This window comes from Saccopteryx leptura, chromosome 1 (genome assembly GCF_036850995.1).
Source record: "Saccopteryx leptura isolate mSacLep1 chromosome 1, mSacLep1_pri_phased_curated, whole genome shotgun sequence".
NCBI classification, from domain to species: domain Eukaryota; kingdom Metazoa; phylum Chordata; class Mammalia; order Chiroptera; family Emballonuridae; genus Saccopteryx; species Saccopteryx leptura.
The window spans coordinates 33,227,879-33,246,819 of record NC_089503.1 but is presented as its reverse complement, the minus strand read 5'-3'; the positions used below and the strand labels follow the sequence as shown (position 1 = coordinate 33,246,819).

General features: G+C 34.1%; 1 protein-coding gene across 3 annotated transcripts in view; it reads left to right on the top strand.

Moving 5' to 3' along the window:
* The window catches only part of METTL15 (methyltransferase 15, mitochondrial 12S rRNA N4-cytidine), a 190,024-nt gene extending 172,052 nt beyond the window's left edge, over positions 1 to 17,972 (top strand). For 2 of the 3 annotated variants that reach the window (XM_066364077.1, XM_066364082.1), the window contains exon 6: positions 15,910 to 17,972. In XM_066364077.1, coding sequence (XP_066220174.1) covers positions 15,910 to 16,355 — 446 coding nt within the window. In that variant the 3' untranslated portion in view covers positions 16,356 to 17,972. The remainder of the gene's footprint in view (positions 1 to 15,909) is intronic. The other variant, XM_066364067.1, reaches the window with a different exon arrangement.
* Positions 17,973 to 18,941: the final 969 nt, after the last annotated feature.

The window sequence follows — 18,941 nt, the reverse complement described above, 5'->3', positions numbered from 1 at the left end:
GAACAGTACTGCATGCTCTGTACTCTGTCCCTAAAGGTTTAAAGAAAGGATCTCGTTAGGCTCATAAATATGCTAGAACCTTTTTACTTTCAATTCAGTCAGCTTTGTATTCATAGTATCTAGCAAATAGGCCTCAATCCCTTCCTAAAGATTTCATAACTAAATTTAATATTGACGACTAAATAGGCAGTGGGAATCATGATTCAGTTTAGGCTATCTCATCCATGCTAAGCATTTTAACAGCTAGGTAGTATAGAATTAGTTTTATTTTAAAATAATGTATGAACAATATCAAATCTTCCCTTTAATTCTGAGCCATGTTTCTTACTTCATTTCAGCAGGTAATTTTCCTTGTTATCTTTTCTGCTCGAGTCTATCACTTGATGTTTTTCCCTAATGTAGGAGGATTTGGAAGCCTCAGCCACCCATAGTGAGATCATGTTGTCATCAGACTTAACGTGGTAGGAGTTGGGGATTAGATGAGACTAAAGAAGTTAAAAAAGAACCTCACTGAGTAAAGCCAATTTTACCCAGAACAATTCAAGTTCACAGATTTTAATTAACAGTTTGAAATTTGTAATATGACTTGAATTTCAGATGGGTGAGAACTTAACACTATATTAAAGGAACCCAGGCAAAAGGACACGAGTTGCGTCACAGAGACTTATTAAATGTGATGGAAATTCAACAGACGAATGCCGGCAAACAGGTGCAAGAGCTGAATTAATTTTTAAACCCTACCACTCAGGGAGGATTGCAATGCATCACGTTGACAGCCACAGCACGTTGCTAATTTCATTCACAAGCTTAAAAATCTCAATACATTTGAACATGCGAATGTATTAAATTTTAAAAAGTGGAAGAAGCATAAGGGTGTCCCAGAACTAAAAATGATAATTTCTCTCTGGGACTTCAAGTCATGTGTCTAGCCAGAAGCATGGTGTTTTTATGAATGAAATCTATCTTACCACTTTCACATAATTGTGTTCTATTATTATATGTAGCGCAGACTGTTACTAAGCAAGGTTTTCTCTTACTTTTAATATGAAATCCCTTGTGAGTCAGGGGAAAACTGAGTAGTCACTGATAGAGTTTCCAACTTCTGCTGTCGTGCATGACGGGGACTCTCAGTCTCTGCTTCTGATGGTGCTAAGAGGTGAGGATACTCCCAGAGTTAAAGAAAAAATACAACCAAACATAACTAAACGAATGCAGAGGCTTTTGGGGTGGTATCATTAAAGGTTATATGTTGTAAGCTGAAAATTCACTGAACTTGATGCTTTCATCAGGAGTTCACCAGCTTTGCAGCCCCTGGTGTATCTGAGAGTTTAATAGAATCCCTAGAGCACCTGCACATAAGATCTCTCTCTCTCACACACACACACACACAAAATCTTACAAAGATTTCAGGAGTTCATGAATTTCCACATTCAGAACACTGTGGATGGTACATCTTGATCTTTGTCTGAAACTAGAAGAGTGTCTCATATTTTAGTAGATTTTTCGCTTTGCCACTTACTGTGCACCAGGCCCTAGACCTGGGAATGAGGATAAAGGAATATAAGAAAAGGTTTTTGAACCTTTTGCAATCTGGTAGAGGTTAGTAGACAAATAGTGTAGAGCAATAAATAGTTTGATGGAATATGTACAAAGAGGTCTTTGCAAAAGCTTCCCGGAGAAGATAGCACCCTCGTGCGTGTTGAGGATGCGTATGCACAAACTATATATAAGTAGAGAGAAGAGCATTCTAGACTGAGAATGAGAGCGAGGAGCACCACTCTGTCATGGCTAAAATTGTGTGTTTACAAGAAATGCATAACAACAAAAGTATGGAAAATCTTTGTCTTCACCCAACATTTCTCAAGAAGCTTTTTTAAAAAAATAAAAGGAGCTAGATTTAATTTCCCAAGATTTTAGCCGTCTGAGCCCCTTATTCCTAATTATACATAAGAGCTTGTTCCCTCATTTTGCTTAGCTGAAGAATATTAAATAGTCATTTTTAGAACATAAAAACAACTGTAAAGGGTCCCCTCCCTACCAAGTGAGTCAGGAAGAGCCCAGCATATACTGCATTGGAGGAGTCTAGAGTCTTAATCAAAAACACGGTAATCAGTACTGGCCCAAGAGTCTTTTGATAATGGCACCAAAAGCAACTGTTTCTTTTTTAAATCCACTATCAGGAAAACTGATGAAAAAGAGAGGCAAATGCACAGTCTAATAACCTGAGCTGACAATACATTATTTTCAATAGAATGAAAAGGACAAAAGCCAAAGGTATTCATTACCGTTCCCAGGGTAAAAGACCAGGGCTGTTGCCGCCTTTACCAGATGTGCAGTCTCGAGGCCTGACAATACAGGTCTCCCCAAGGGAAATGTGGAGAGAAAGCCAAACTCTTGCAACTTGATGCAAAGTGATTTGGGTTCCATTACAACATCTCTCGGTAAAAGGCTATTCAGGCTTAGAGTAAAGATTCTACACTCATTTTCTCCGAGAAAATGAGATTGTTATATAAAACACTAGACATGGAATTAGAGCTTCTGGAAATCACTCTAAACCATGTGATTTCATCTTAACTTCCTTAAATTCTAATCAGGAAAAAGGAGATGATATGGTTTGGTGAGCATACCATCTTAAGATTGCTGCCTTGTTTTGGGTACACTTAAGAAAACTCAAGAACATCCTCAGGAAACTGAAAAATTACAAACTAATAAAATACATTTGTTTGTTTGTTTGTCTGTCTCTTTGTTTGTATGTAGATAACTAATGCTGATCTGGCTCCCAGGATGTGTTTCTTGGATGAACTAACGAGACATGTTACACCTTCCTCCTGGGAAAGTTAGATCCACTCTCTATTACAGAAAAAAGGGGGTATAGATATAGACTTCATGAGTTTCCACTTGACTCCTGTGAACTTGGGAAGAGACATTTGACCTCTCAGTTTTTCACCTTTAAATGAAATAAGGATATTTACTTATTTATCAGAATTACTATAGGGATTTATGACATAATTAAGGTATGTGGAAAGTGATGAACACAAAACATATTCGATGGAATAGATAGTTGTTATTAAAAATTTGAAGTTTCTGTTTTAAAAAGTTTAGAAATGCCACGTAAGCCAAGTTAAACAGTTATCTTCAGAGTTTTACCATGCTGAAAGCAGCATTGTGGATGCTGTTTTTAAACTTAGAAGTGTACCATTCATTTGTAAAGAAGGAAACATTTAGACTTCATTTTGGATGCTGAGGTGTTTTAGTGTAATGCCTACATTCAATAAGCATTAATTAGCTGCTTCAGGGGTTCTCAGCCACCTCTGTCCCACCTACCTATTAATCCAGGATAAAAGTATAATTAGTTTGGCCTCACTTTCAAATTAACATATCAAATCCCCTCATCACTAACCATTTTTTGCAACTGAGAATAGTAAGTAAATAAATGTGTGAATGACATTCCTAAAGTGATTACTTTATGCCAAGTATACACTAGATCAGGGGTTGGAAACCTATGGCTCGTGAGCCAGATGTGGCTCTTTTGATGGCTGCATCTGGCTCGCAGACAAATCTTTAATAAAAATAATAATAACGTTAAAAATATAAAACATTCTCATGTATTACAATCCATTCATTTCCTACTGCTCATGTTCATGGTTGTGGGTGGCTGGAGCCAATCACAGCTGTCCTCCAGGACAACACCAAATTTTTATTGGATAATGCATAATGTACACAGATCATTGTATAGATCTCATGGAATCACATTTTAAAATATGTGGCGTTCATGGCTCTCTCAGCCAAAAAGATTCTCAACCCTTGCACTAGATGTTTCTATATATTTTCTTTATTTGATCTTCACAGTCATCCTGAAAAAGAGTTTTCCCATCTTCCAGTGGGGAAAGAAACGCAGAAGTGTTATTGCCCCACATGACACAACCATCAATCAACCTAGTTTCTTCTTTCTAAAGAGCAGTACCATTTCTTTTACCCCATGTTGTCTTAATATAAGTATTGTCATTTCTTGTGCTTTTCCAAAGGGATGATTAAAATGTTCGTGTATAAACAGTACTTACAAATAGCTTGACCATCGCTTAGGGGAAGACAACTATTAAATTTTAACAAAGAACATGTAAAATATTAATGAGATTACTATGTTCCCTGGATGGTTTTGATATTATGATAGTGTAAGTTTGTTTTTTCAAATCCATTTAGAAACTTACAACAATTCCAGTCAAAATATTTATAATTATATATGTTATTGTTTCTGATTTTAATTTGGAATAATAAATGTATGAGATACCCAAGGAAAGTTAAAAAGAAAGATAATGGTGGGAGAGAGACTTACCCACCTCAAAGTTAAATGTACTGGAAAAATCAAAAGTAATAATCATCCGCTATTGGCAGAAAAATAGAGAACCACATCAATGAAACACAACTGAGAATCCAGAAGCAGATCTATTTGCATGTAAAAATGTAGTCTATGATCAAAATGTTGTTTCAAATGAATAGGGAAATAATATACTGTTTAATAAATAGGACAATTGGCTATATCTTTTTAAAATATGAAGTTATTGATATATCCCTACTTTCTACCACACTAAAGATAAATTTCCTGTGGATTAAATATTTAAATATAAGTAATAAAGCCAGAAATATACCAGAAAAATATAGAGTTGATTATCTAAAGTCTGAATGGGGAAAGCCTTCCTAAACTTGATAAAAATCTAAAAAACATGAAAAAATCTATATAGAAAATTTTAATTTCTGTATATGGCAGAGGAACTCTACAAAGTAAAAAGGCAGTCGCAATCCAGGAAAAGTGTTTGCATCTATATATGTGAGACACGAGATTAATATCTTTATTTTATATATAGTTCAACCAAGTCCATAAAGAAAAGGGATCATCACATTAAAAATATGTTCAAGCAATTCATAGCTAAAGTCAAATGGTCATTAGATTTGAAAAGATGCCCAATTCTGCTAAGTGCCAAAGAAACAAATTAAAACAACTGTAAGCTATCATTTGCCTACTATTATACTAGTCAAAGCTACAAAGGGTCATAGTTTCTACTACTAGTGAGGGTGTGAGGAAATAGACTCTTTCATATACTAATGATGGAAATAAATTGGTATAATGTATTTAGATAGTAAATTCAGAAATGCTAGTCCAAATTGAAGTAAGCATAACTAGCCTTTGACCTAACAACTCTAATCCTACTGTCACAGGTTCATATACAGTTACTAATATTACTCACAGATTTTGACTTTTTACTTTGTCGGGTTTTTCTGCCATGCAGGAATTTTAAAAATGTGCAGTCCAAATGTTTACTGCACTGTTTTTTTGGTGAAATCCAAACCTCCTAACTCCGCCCACTGTGTTGTCGGTATGAGCTCCGCCACTGGGCTGGCTGCCTCTAGCCCAATTACCTTTGTGTTCCAGTGAGCTGGCACTGTGCTTGACACTACAGACATTTGTTAAATGAACAAATACGATGATGCATCTATACAACTGAAACATTTTTTTAAAGTAAGTAAACAAAGCAAGTTACAGATCACTGTGCAGATCATTCCCTTCTCACCAAATACATATGCATGTATGCATTTATATACAAAATGTCATGTACGACTATCAAGAAAAAAATGTTAGAAAGTATACCCCTTGGTTGTCTCTTGGTGGAATTTAAGGAGTAGTGAAATTAATGTTTTACTTCATGTCCTTTTGATCTTCTTCTCCTTCTCCTCCTCCTCCTCCTCCTCCTCCTCCTCCTTCTTCTTCTTCTTCTTCTTCTTCTTCTTCTTCTTCTTCTTCTTCTTCTTCTTCTTCTTCTTCTTCTTCTTCTTCTCTCTTTTTTTTTAACAATGATATAACATTAAGGTACAAATGCAATCAGTTTTTCAATGCACCAACTCTTCTTAGTGCAAAGAATTTGTAGGAGTGAACAAACAAAGTCTCTATATTCACTAAGTATATAGTCTAGTGGAGGAAAACAGATAATAAACAAATAAATATTTGTTTCTGATAAGGTGTCATGGGAAAAAATCAAATAGTGTTAAAGGGAGTTCAATGACACAGGGCTATTGTCATAAGCATAGTCATAGACTCCCTTTCGAATTCTGTGATGTTGCAAAGAGAGCTGAACAAAGGAGGGAGTAATCCATTCAGGTGTATGAAGGCAGCTGTTCTAGGTACAGGTCACAGGACTTAGGCAGACCCATGCCATGGTTCCATTAAGAATACAAAGCTCAAGTTCAGGAGATGACGTCTGGGACATGAGGGTGGTAGTAAGCAGAGGTTACATATGTGATATGGACATTTGACCAAGGGAAGAACTTCAGTTCCTATTTCGTGTGATAGGAAAGCACTAGACGTTTTAAACAGTGGAATGGCATGATCTAAGTTTTGGCTGAAGAGTGTCAGTCTGGTGACTATGTATAAAAGATGATGATGGCTTGGACTGCGGTGATAGCAGTGGAGTTGGTGAGAAGTCCTGCAATTCTGGACATGTTCCTCATAAAGAGCTGTCAGCCTTGGGAGATGTGAGAGAAAGGAAAGAGTCAAGATATGAAACTGTCAAGGACCTAAAAGAATGACAACAGCAGACCTGATCGGGAATGTGAGAGCGGAGTGCCTCTATTGAGGCAGAACTGTTTGACAATTTTCTTGAACATTAATTTTCCCAATACTACTGTAAGTCTAGTAAGTGCCAAATAATGTCTCAAAATCCTATTGAAATGAGAACTTATCCCATAAGGGATTTAATGGGCATTTATTTTTAAATGTATATTTTTAAAAAGTATACTTATCTTGAAAACATCTTGCAATTAAATGAATATTAGTTTTTAATTTCCTTTTCTCGTCAGTTTTACTGACATAATTTTGCTTTTTTAAAGTAGTAGGAGGAAAACAGTGCCGATATTTTAAAGAACTGAGAAAAAGTGCAGTTTAGGATTTTATAGGCATTAAGTGAAATAAAGCTTACATGAAATCTCAACATTATTGTGCATTAATCTTGGGGGAAATGCATTTAAGTAACTGAAGATCCTGATGACATTTTTAAAATATAACTTTCCACAGTTTACCATTACATTCTTATGTCTTATTTTATTATTTAAAAGAAATATGCAAAATATATAGTTTCCTTTGCACATTCTCTCATTTCAGATAATAAGGACTTGCAAGCTGTATTTAAAGGTTAAAATTATTTGCTTGTTCTCCATTGCATGTCAGATGATTTATTCATTAAGGAAATTCCCAATCAGTATCATTAAATACATGCAAACAGTTGTATTGAGACAATGAAATTACTAGTAAATTTGAGAGTTCAGTTGTCTCATTAAAATTATAACTTTGTACCCACAATCACATTTAGCCAAAAAGTAGGATATAGGACAGGGCCTGTTTTATGACAATAATGTTACATTCTCTTCATCATGTTTTCTGTGACTAAAATTGTTACATTCCTCATTTAGTCACTCATTGATGTGACTAAATATTATACTTTTTATGTTAATATTATATATGTATATATATATATATCTCCATCCAATGATATGAAGCTCTTTATAGTAATGGTTCTGGATTGTTTTTCATTTATCCATTTAGTTGAGTTGTGTGTTTTTTTTTCATTCATTGTCTATTCATTATCTTTCAACAATCATTTACTGAGTGTTTACTATAATAGTTTTTAATCTTGGCTGCAAGTCAAAATCCTCTGTGAAGCTTTCTAAAAGTAGTGATTCTAGTGTAATAACCACTGAAACTAATTCAATGGGTCTGGACTGGAGCCAGGCATCTTTTTTTTTTTAAAAGCTCCACAGGTGACCCTGTTATGCAGTCAGGGTTAAAAATTATCAGCTTCTCTGTTAAGCACAAGGGATATAAGATTTAACATAAACTAGTTCCTATTCACAAGGAGATCAGAGTCAAGTGAGTGAGACAGACAAGTAAACTAGTAATTACAGTGAAGTGTGATAAGTGCTAGCCTAGGGGTACCCACTTAGAGCTAATGTACATTTGCCCAGTGTTAACTGAGCCCATTGACAGACTATGAAACACGAAAGGTTTTCTCTATGTACCAAGCCAAATGTCCTAAATTGTGATTGAGTCCATATTTTCTGTCTAGCTCTATGCCTTAATCGAATGAATTAACCATACAAGATTCTGTGATTAAACTCAGGAAATTGAAAAGCAGAGACCAGTTTCTATTTTTGATAACAGGATATGGGAGATGAGAAAGAGGTAAAGAAGGATTGCAAAACAGAGAGCTCCTCAAGGGCAGGGACCAGACCTCATTAGTATTTTTCCTCCAAGGGCCTGGTTCAGAGTCCAGCACATGGGTAGACATAGGAGCTGGTGTAGATTTTGAATCTTTTTTTTTTGTCCTGGTGACGTGTAGGCCAATGTCCCTACCTACTCTGTATACCTAAAAGAACTCTGTCCCTTGCTCCCTGATGGGTGGTTTTCACAAGGAAATCCATTTTACTATCTGAGTCACTGGACATTTGCTGATTGTCTAAGCTTTCTCATATAAACAGAGAACATTCCTTAATCCTTAACAGTAGGATTCTCTCTCTCTCTCTCTCTCTCTCTCTCTCTTTTTCTTCTTGAATGTGTGTACCATTGCCAGTTGATACTGTTTTCACTTTGTTAATTTCTATTACCATGTGCTGTTTTAGCTTCTTTCATTTTTTAAATTTTATTTTACACAATCTACATTGTCAACCTTTTTTTCTATTAATTACAGACACCAAAGTACCAATATAGAGAAGAAGGGTATCCCTGAAAATGGAACCTACCTAAAATACAGAAGGATATGGTCCTTTGATCCCCGGAGTATCATGAAAAGATCCACAAAAGGCATTACCCATTGCAGTCCCTTGTCATCTCCTGGTCCCTAAAGATGGGACTTGAGGAAGTTGACAGGACCACACCTAGAAGTTCTTTTTAGGAAACCCAATGGACATAGCCCAGATTAGAATTCCTTAAACAAAACAAAAAGCCCCAGAAGAAAAGTTTTGTAGATTGGAGTTATTATTCTATTATATTTAGAATCATCCATTCCTAAATATAAATGAGAGCTTTTAATATTTTTGTACATGATATGACATTGGCAAGCCTAATGAGACCTTATAAAGAAAAGCTTTCTTATCACATGGTGTTAACCTATTAGCTCCAGATTTATGTAGTGTGTGAATGTATTTAAATGTGAATATGAATTATATAAACTTGAAGTTACATAATATAAAGTATTAATAAACTCTCACTTTATGTGAATATTTTGTAATAAAAACAGCTTCCCTCAATTAAAAGAATTAATCAGGAATCTTACAGTTTCACAACGAGCTGGATGAATGAATTATAAACTATGATTCTGCCATAGAAAGATGCCATTTTAGCTGGTAAATAGAAATGCCTACCATACTTTGTCATGTCAAAGTAACCAATGTTGTTGTTTATATTAGAACTTTATGGTGATTTCAGACATTATTTTGTTATTTTAACCTTTTCTATTTTCATTAGTTTTCAAAAATATATTCAATGACAATATTAAGCAAGTATTTATTAAGCTCTTTGCCTTTTTAATTTTTTAAAATTAATTTATTTAAGACATAGCCAGGCATAGCTAATTCAAAGCTATGTTAAAAATCACATCCTGGAATATATGTCTTGGAAATGTGACAAAATGCCAAGGAAGCTGAGCAATTACCATGTTGGCCCATACTTTTAATTTCTACAAAATACTAGAGATAACATTAGGAAAAAGTTTTTAAACAGTATGAAAGCAAAAACATCCTCTAGTATTTGTTGATCTTGTTCTTCATGAATGTTTACCTCCTATTTAGTTTAATCATGCACATTAAAATGCATTTTATATTACATTTCTCCTTTGAGAAAATTTGTGTTGAATTATGCAAGTTTTGAATCATACAAGGTCTTCAGGAATGCAACCTTCCTCAAGCGTCCTCTTAATTCAAGCTCTAAAATGTGAAGAGTTGTGTGTTTGTTCAAGTCCTTAGAAAGTTTTGAAACACATTCCTCAATGACCAAAATGCTTTCTCTGGAAAATGGAGAAATTTCCAAATGACAAGCTGACCTCCCTCTTCAGCTTTGACTCTCACATTTTGTTTCTGAGAGACCTGGTTAATGCCAGATAAGTTCCTCAGCGTCTAACATTTCCTACCCTTTCAGCAAAGTAGTTTTTGTGAAGGGAAGAATGAACCCATGACACTGATTTGGTTAACTTTTGACAGCCTGGTTCTCAGCTCTTCGGTATGTTATGTCTTCCTTCTCTGATCCAGTTCCCTAAGAATATTAGTCACGTGTGTTAATGAACTTTACTACTGGATTTACTACAGATTATGAAAATGTGGACTAAGGTACCAGCCTTGTATAATTTACGTTGCTGTAAGACACATACTAAAGAGACTCAGGACCAGGATTGCCAGCATGCTTTCAGATCTTCACTCAGTGGTGGGGCTCAAATAATTGAACAACTGGTTCTCTGCCCTAATGACCACTTAAAGTATTATATAAAAAAATGATATACCAAAAGGTAGTTTATTATTTCATGCATTTAGTACTTAAATAACAATGAGAGAGGTACACAAAATAAGAAAGTTTTAAAATATTAATGAAGATATATTAAATAATACCTAACAAAAAAACAATAGAACTGTTATTTAAGATATTTCCATATTGTTTCTTGATTGGCATCCTACCTTGCAATTTTTTTTCACCTATGGATGAAATAAACATTACTACAGGCACTTAGAATACACTGTTGTGCAGATATGTTTTTAAAAAAAGAGTAAGGAATGTAAATTTGTGATTTCCACATTGGGCAGCTGCCTAGGCGTCCACCTTAGAGAGAACCCTGATTACAAGTACCATTTTAATAACTGATTCGCCAAACTCAACAAAAAATTAGGTATTGGTTCTGCTGAACCGCTGTTAACTGGCTGAATCCCACCACTATCTTCACTTATAGGAATTCTAGACTGGAAAGATTTCTTTATGGGATAGTATTCTCTAGGAATGGGCTCTTAAATCAAATAAAAATTTCTGTATAAATTCATTGAACATTATACTTTAATATATTTGTATGCCAATAAGGTAAGTCTAAGAAAAATTGTATTTATTGATTTGTTTAAAAATCAATATTTTTCTTTATTTTGAAAATGAGATGGGGCATGACTGTTTTTGATCTGCATGTCTTAAAATACCATATAATAAATAGGCCCTGGACAGTTGGCTCAGTGATGGAGTGTCAGCTCGTGTATGGACGTCCTGGATTTGATTCCCAGTCACAGCACTCAGGAGAAGAGACGATCTGCTTCTTCACCCCTTCCCCATCACACCTCTCTCTCTCTCTCTCTCTCTCTCTTACTCTCTGTAGCTGTGGTTCAGTTGGAACAAGGAAGCCCCCAGCACTGAGGATGGTTCCATGTCCTTGCCTCAGGCACCAAAGTAGCTAGGTTGCTGAGCAATGGAGCAACTACCCCATATGGACAAGCATTTCCCTGTAGGGGGCTTGCCAGATGGATTCGGGTTGAGGTACATGCAGGATTCTGTCTCTGCCTCCTTTCTTTTCACTTAAGAAATATGGCCCTGGCCAGTTTTCTCAGTGGTACAGCATCGGCCTGGCGTGCAGGAGTCACGGGTTCGATTCCCGGCCAGGGCACACAGGAGAAGCACCCATCTGCTTCTCACTCTCCTTCCTCTCTGTCTCTCTCTTCCCCTCCACAGCCAAGGCTCCATTGGAGCAAAGTTGGCCTGGGCACTGAGGATGGCTCTATGACCTCTGCCTCAGGCGCTAGAATGGCTCTGGTTGTAACAGAGTGACGCCCCAGATGGGCAGAGCATCACCCCCTGGTGGGCGTGCCGGGTGGATCCCGGTCGGGCGCATGCGGGAGTCTGTCTGACTGCCTCCCCGTTTCCAACTTCAGAAAAATACAAAAAAAAAAAAAAATTTTAAATATTATATAAATAGTATCAAACATGTTTACTTTGTAATTTGCTTCTTTTTTTACATATTCTATATACAAAACCATTATTAGATATATGATTTTCAAATTTTTCTCTATTTCTTTGGATTGTCTTTTTACTTTCTTGATGGTGTCCTTTGAAGGATAAACGTTTTTAATTTAGTTGAAGTCTAGTATCTATTTTTTCTTTGTTGCTTGTGATTTTGGTGTTTTTATTTCAAAAACTTTTGCTAAATTCTAAGTCATTAAGATTTATCTCTGTTTTCTTTTATGAGTTTTATAGTTTTTGTTGTCACATTTAGGTCTTTAATCTATTTTGAGTTCATTTTGGGATGTATGATTTAAAGGTCCACCTTTTTTCTTTTTTATGTAGGTATCTCGTCCCAGTACCAATTATTCAGGACTATTCTTTTCCAGTTGAATGCTCTTGACAGTTCTCAAAAATCAGTTGATCATAACTCCATAGTTACATTTCTAAGCTTTCAATTAAGTTCCATTGAGTTTTATGTTTCTTGCTGTGCCAGTATCAGGCTGTGTCAATTATTATTGCATTGTAGTAAGTTTTCAAATCCATATGTGTAAGTGCTCATACTAAATTCTTCTCTTTTTTTTAATGATCATTTTGGCTGTTCTGGGTGTCTTACAATTCCATATGAATTTTAGAATCAGCTTATCGATTTGTACCAAAAAGCCAGCTGGGATTGGAAAGGCAGTACATTGAACCTTAGATGAATTTGGAGAATATTTTTATGATAAGCAATTTCTTTCAAACTATTTTTGTAGCTTTTGTAGCATTAGTTTTGTACTTCTTTTGTTAATTTTTATTTTTAAATATTTAATTATTTTTGAAACTATTGTGAATGGAATTATTTTTTAATTTCACTTTTGGATTGTTTGTTAGTGTAAATCACACAAGTGATTCTTTGCATGTTAATCGTATATTCTACTGCTTTGCAGAATTCATTTGATAGTTCTATCATGGTGTGTGTATGTGATGTGTAGTGTATTTTTATAAGGTATGTCCTCTGCAAACAGAGATAGTATTATTTCTTTATTTCTAATATGGAGGCCTTTTATTTCTTTTTTCTTGTCTAAGTGCTCTGACTAAAACTTCCACTACTATCTTGAATAGAAATGGCAGAAGTGCAAATCCTTTTGTTACTATGGTTTTTGACAAAAAGCTTTCAGTCTTTCACCATGTTAGTTATGACGAGAGTTGTGGGTACTCATATATAACCTTTATCATGGTAAGGTGCTTTTCTTCTATTCCTACTTTGTTGAATGTTTTTATCATGAAAGGATGTTGAATTTCTTTCAAGTGCATTTTCTGTATCTGTTGTATGATTACGTGGGTATTTTCCCTTCATTCTGTTAATGTTATATAATACATATATTGATTTTTATATATTGAACCATTCTTGCATCCCAGGAATAAATCCCACTTGGTCATTGTGTATAATTCCTTAAATATGCTGCTGAAGTTGATTTGCTAATATTTATTTATTTATTTATTTGCTTACTTACTTACTTATTTTTTAGTAAGAGGAGGGGAGGCAGAGAGACAGATGCGCCCCAACAGGGATCCACCCGGCAAGGCCACTAGGAGGTGATGCTCTGCCTATCTGAGGCCCTTTCTCCATTGCTCAGGAATGGCTGTGGGAGGAGAAAAGAGAAAGAGAGAGAGAGAGAAGGGGGAGAGATGGAGAAGCAGATGTTTGCTTCTCTTGTGTGCCCTGACCGGAAATCAAACCCAGTACATCCACATGCTGGGCCAACGCACTCTACCATTGAGCCAACCAGCCAGGGCATGCTAGTATTTTGTTGAGGATTGTTATATTTATGTTCATAAGAAATAGTGGTCTATAATTTTCTTTTGAAGTCTTTGGTTTTAGTTTTAGGATAATAATTGGCTTCATAGAATAATTTGGGAAGTGTGTTTACTCTTCAATTTTTATAAGATTTTGTGCAGTATTGTTGCTAAATTTTTGAGTGTTTGACAGAATTCAGCAGCAAAGCCATCAGGACCTGGACTTCTCTTTCTAAGTTAAGTTTGATCATTGATTCAATTCTTTCCCTTGTAATAAGACTATTCATATTATCTAGTCTTGAGTCTATTTCAGTAGTTTGTATCTTTCTAAGATTTAGCAGTTCTAGTGAGTTTGTACTGGAATTTTATTGTTGTTTAAGTTTCCATTTCTTTTTTGAATAATTATCATGAACATCTTTACATATATTTATTAGCTATTTTATATCTTTTATGATATCTGTTCAAATTCTTGCCCTTTTTTTCAAGTGAATAAATTGACTTATTAACTTGTTAGATTTCCTATATATTCTGGTTAAAAGAGTTGTGTCAGATTTATGTTTTATGGTTTCAGTATTTACTCTTAGATTCATTATCTATTTAGAATTAATTTTTATGTATATATGTGTTGAAGTTCATATTCTTATAAATATTCACTTTATTGAAATCTGTTCTCTCTCCACTGAATTAACTTGACAATTTGGTCACAACCCAATTGCATATATAAATGTAAGTCTTTTTTTGAGATGACTAAAGTTTTGGAGCTGTTATTTGGTGCATATACATTTATAATATATCTTCCTGCTGTCAAGATTATTTTTCCATTAGGAAATACTCCTCTCTGGGTCTAATAATTCTCTTGTAAAAGTTTATTTTGCCTAATATTAATATAGTCCCTTCAGGGTTTTTATGTTTCTATCTATATAGTATTTATATATGTTTTTATAGCTTTTTACTTTATTTGTGTTTTTACATTTAAAATACATTTCTATAGACAATATATATAGGTCTTCCTGTCTTTTAGCCAGACAATCTCTGCATTTTTATTGGAGTAGTTAGTACATTTATATTTAATGTGAATGGTTTTATATTTGGAATTATTGTCTGACTTTTGCTATATGTTCTCTTTGTTTCATTTTGTTTTTATATATTTTCTTTTTTGCCTCCCCTTGTGTTAAACATTATTTTTGTGGATTATTTTTATTCTCTATTACCTTATTAGATGTCTTTGTATTATTTTTATTGACTGTTCTAGGGACCATAATGGAACTTTAATTTTAGGTAAAATACAAGACTTTGTAGTATTATAGTTCTATTTACCCACTCTCATCCATTATGCTATTGCTATCATAACATTACTTATAAATAGCTATATTTATATATATATGCATATCTATATTATAAACCCCAAAACATTGTGTTATAATTTTACTTAAAGATTTCTGTCTTTTAAAGAAATTAAGACAAGAATATATATGTATTACTTTCTGTATATCTAAGTTATCACTTGGTGTCATTTTATTTCAGCCTGAAATAAATTTCTTTAGCATTTCTTGAGTGCAGACCTGTTAGCAGTGAATTCTTTCATTTTTAACTGATTTTAACATGTCTTAGAACCTTTAATTTTGAAGAATTAGAATAGCCATTTTGGAAAACAAATTTTCCTGAACAATTAAATGTTATTCCAGTGTCTTGTAGCCTCTATTGTCCTAATGAGAAATTAACAATTAATCATAATTTTGTTCTCTTTATGTAATGTATTGTTTTTCTTTTTTGTACTCATAATTTTTTTCATTATTGTTTGCTTGTAGCAGGGTTTGATTATATGGTGCTAGGTGAAATATTTTTGTTTATTCTACTTGGGGGGGTGTCTTTTAACTTTTTGTAGTTAAGAATTCTTTTCTGCTCCGATTTGACTCTATAATTCTTTTATGACTTATGAAAAATATTTCTGACACAGTAGATTAAGTCTTGTTAAAATGTTTGAAAATAAAATGGAGAAGTGCTAATGAAATGATGCAATTTTCAAAAGAAATTTAGTTTCTTAAATGTATATACAACCCAATATATTTACAGTGAAAAAATTAATGTTACCTGTCCTTTTTTTCTATTTTCACAAAATCTATTTATAGGTGCATTTCCTCCTTCTGCTATTTATGCGAGAAAAGACTTGCTACAACGATCTACCCATATTGCTACCAAGACTTTCCAAGCTTTTCGTATATTTGTGAACAATGAACTCAATGAACTTTACACAGGACTGAAGACAGCTCAGAAGTTTCTGAGACCTGGTGGTCGTCTTGTTGCCCTCTCCTTCCATTCATTAGAGGATCGCATTGTCAAACGATTCTTACTTGGGATAAGCATGACAGAAAAATTTAACCTAAGTATAAGACAGAAGGTGGCACAAACATCACAGTTTGGTTCTGGTCATGAAAACAGGGAAGGAGTCTCTATAAGAAGGACCCCTTTAATGTGGGAATTGATACACAAGAAGGTACTTACCCCAGAAGATCAAGATGTACAGGATAACCCCAGAGGGCGCTCAGCCAAGCTTAGAGCAGCTATCAAATTATGAGAGAGTCATAATCATCTGATTCTTCAAGTTTTCCCTCACAGTTTCTCATCTGAACAGCCTAACACAAGAAAGTATGGGATATATGTAGATATGTACAACATATGTGTGGAGATTGAAGATTTGTAGCATTTTTTTCTAATAAAGAAAATGTAAGGAATATTATTATAACACAGAAAGTTCAACTCAAGGAGAAGCAGCATCTCAAAACTGGATTAATGGGTTTATCTAGTATTATACAGGAAAAAACTTATTTTATCATTTATGATTATAAATTCTAAATTGGTGATTCCAAATGAATAAAATAGCAATGTAACTGTATGACAAAAGATAAAAATTATTTGAGTTTACCTTAGACTTATATTTAATATTTAATTTTAGTTTCAAAGCCTGTTTACTGCTTTTATTTTATAGACTTTATTCAAATCTGGATAATTCTTCAGTAAAATAAGAATTAGAAAATATTCTATGGAACTATGTGCTCAAATTAGGAACAAATTAATATACTTAGATTAAACTCCTGAATCCTTTTTGAAGAATTTTGTAAGTTTCTCTTTGCCCGAAGTCATCTTTATGAATGAGAGAGATTCCCAAAGGTAGTTCCCATCTGAGCATGTGATTAAAAATAGCAGATCACACTCTTACATTCATCTGTTTCATCAATTATTTTTAGATATATATAATATAAGAATTTTTTTCTTTAATGTTAACGAAACTGACTGTACTGGGTTGGATACTGTTCTTCTAAAATTTATGTCCTTCACAGAACCTCAGAATGTAACCTTATTTGGAAATATAGTCATTGCAGATGTAAGTATTATAGTTAGAATGATGTGATCTTGGAGCAGGGCAGGTCCTTAATCCAATATGTCTATTGTCCTTGTAAGAAGAGGAGAAGAGAAACAGAAGCACAGGGAAGACCACCACATGAAGATGGATGGAAGTGAAGATTGGAGTGATACGTCTACAAGCCAAGGGAAACTAAGAGTTGCTGGCACCTATCAGAAGCTAGGAGAGAAATAGGTTCTCCATCAGAGTCTTTAGGAGGAACCAACTCTGCTGACACCTTGATTTCAGACTTACAGCCTCCAGAACAGTGAGAGAATAAATTTCAGCTATTGTAAGCCACCCAATTTGTAGTAATTGTTTTATAGCAGCTCTAGAAAACTAAAACTCTGAGAGAAAAAAATCTTGAATAATATGCATGAAAAGAATGCTTCTTCAATAAACACACAATTGCTTTCAAAATGTTGTAGTATAAAAATATATTTGCTACTTTATGTAATTACGCTGTTTACCACAATCATTCTTGCTTGCTTTTTGTTTCTATTGTAGGATGCCTAATAAAATATGTGAATGAGATTTTGAGGAGAATGGGAAATAAAGAATCAAACTCAGTTGCATGGCACTCGGTTTTTTTCACCCATCCCACCACCCCTTTCTCCTTTGATAACTATCAGCTTGCACTTTGTATTTATGGGTGTGTCTCTGTTTTGTTTTCTTTGTTCATTTGTTTTGGGGTTTTCTTTACATGTTACATATAAGTACAATTATACAGTATTTGTCTTTCTCTAACTTATTTCGCTCAGCAGAATACCCTCTAAATTCATTCATATTGTCACAAATAGCAAGACTATTTACTTTTTTTCTGATTAATATTCTATTGTTTATATATATATATATATATATATATATATCACATTTTTTATCTATTCACTTTTTGATAGATACCTAAGTTGCTTCCATATCTTGGCTTTTGTAAATCATGACATGATGATTTAGGGGTGCATACATCTTTTCAAATTAATGTTTTTGATTTTTTTCAGATAAATACACAGAAATAGTATTGCTGGGTTATATGGCAGCTTTATTTTTAGTTTTTTAAAAAATCTCCATACTGTTTCCCATAGTGGCTGCATCAATTTACAATACAAGCAACAATACACGAGGGTCCTCTTTTTTCCACATCCTTGCCAGCACTTGTTGTTTGTTGATTTAGTGATGATAGCCTTTCTGACAAGAATGAGGTGATATTTCATTTGGTTTTAATTTGCATTTCCCTGATAATCAGTGATGTTGGGCATCTTTTCATATGTCTATTGGCCATCTGTATGTCCTCTTTGGAGAATTGTCTATTCAGGTACCTGCCAGTTTTTTAACATGAATGTGTTTCAAATGGTTAACTCTGGAGAATGTTTTTGGGAAATTCAAACAACACATATAGAAAATAAAAACTGAAAATTAATAGCAATGTGCATTGCTTCTCTAATAAAATAAGAATATAAAACAAGCAATTGTTTTACATTTCTGAATGTCTGTATCAAATGCCTTCTACCAGTCATTTAAGTATAGCATCAGTGTCATTGTGTAACACATCAATCCTTAATAGGTTTTAGTTCATTGCTTATTAAGAAATAAAATTTAATGACTGTACACAACTTTTAGTTAATATCCTTATTTTATGTATTCATTTTGGTGGGTTTTTTTTTTCAAACTATGGTGCTATGAACCCTGGCCAGTTGGCTTAGCAGTAGAGCTTCAGCCTGGCGAGTGGAAGTCTCAAGTTCAGTTCCCAGCCAGGGCACACAG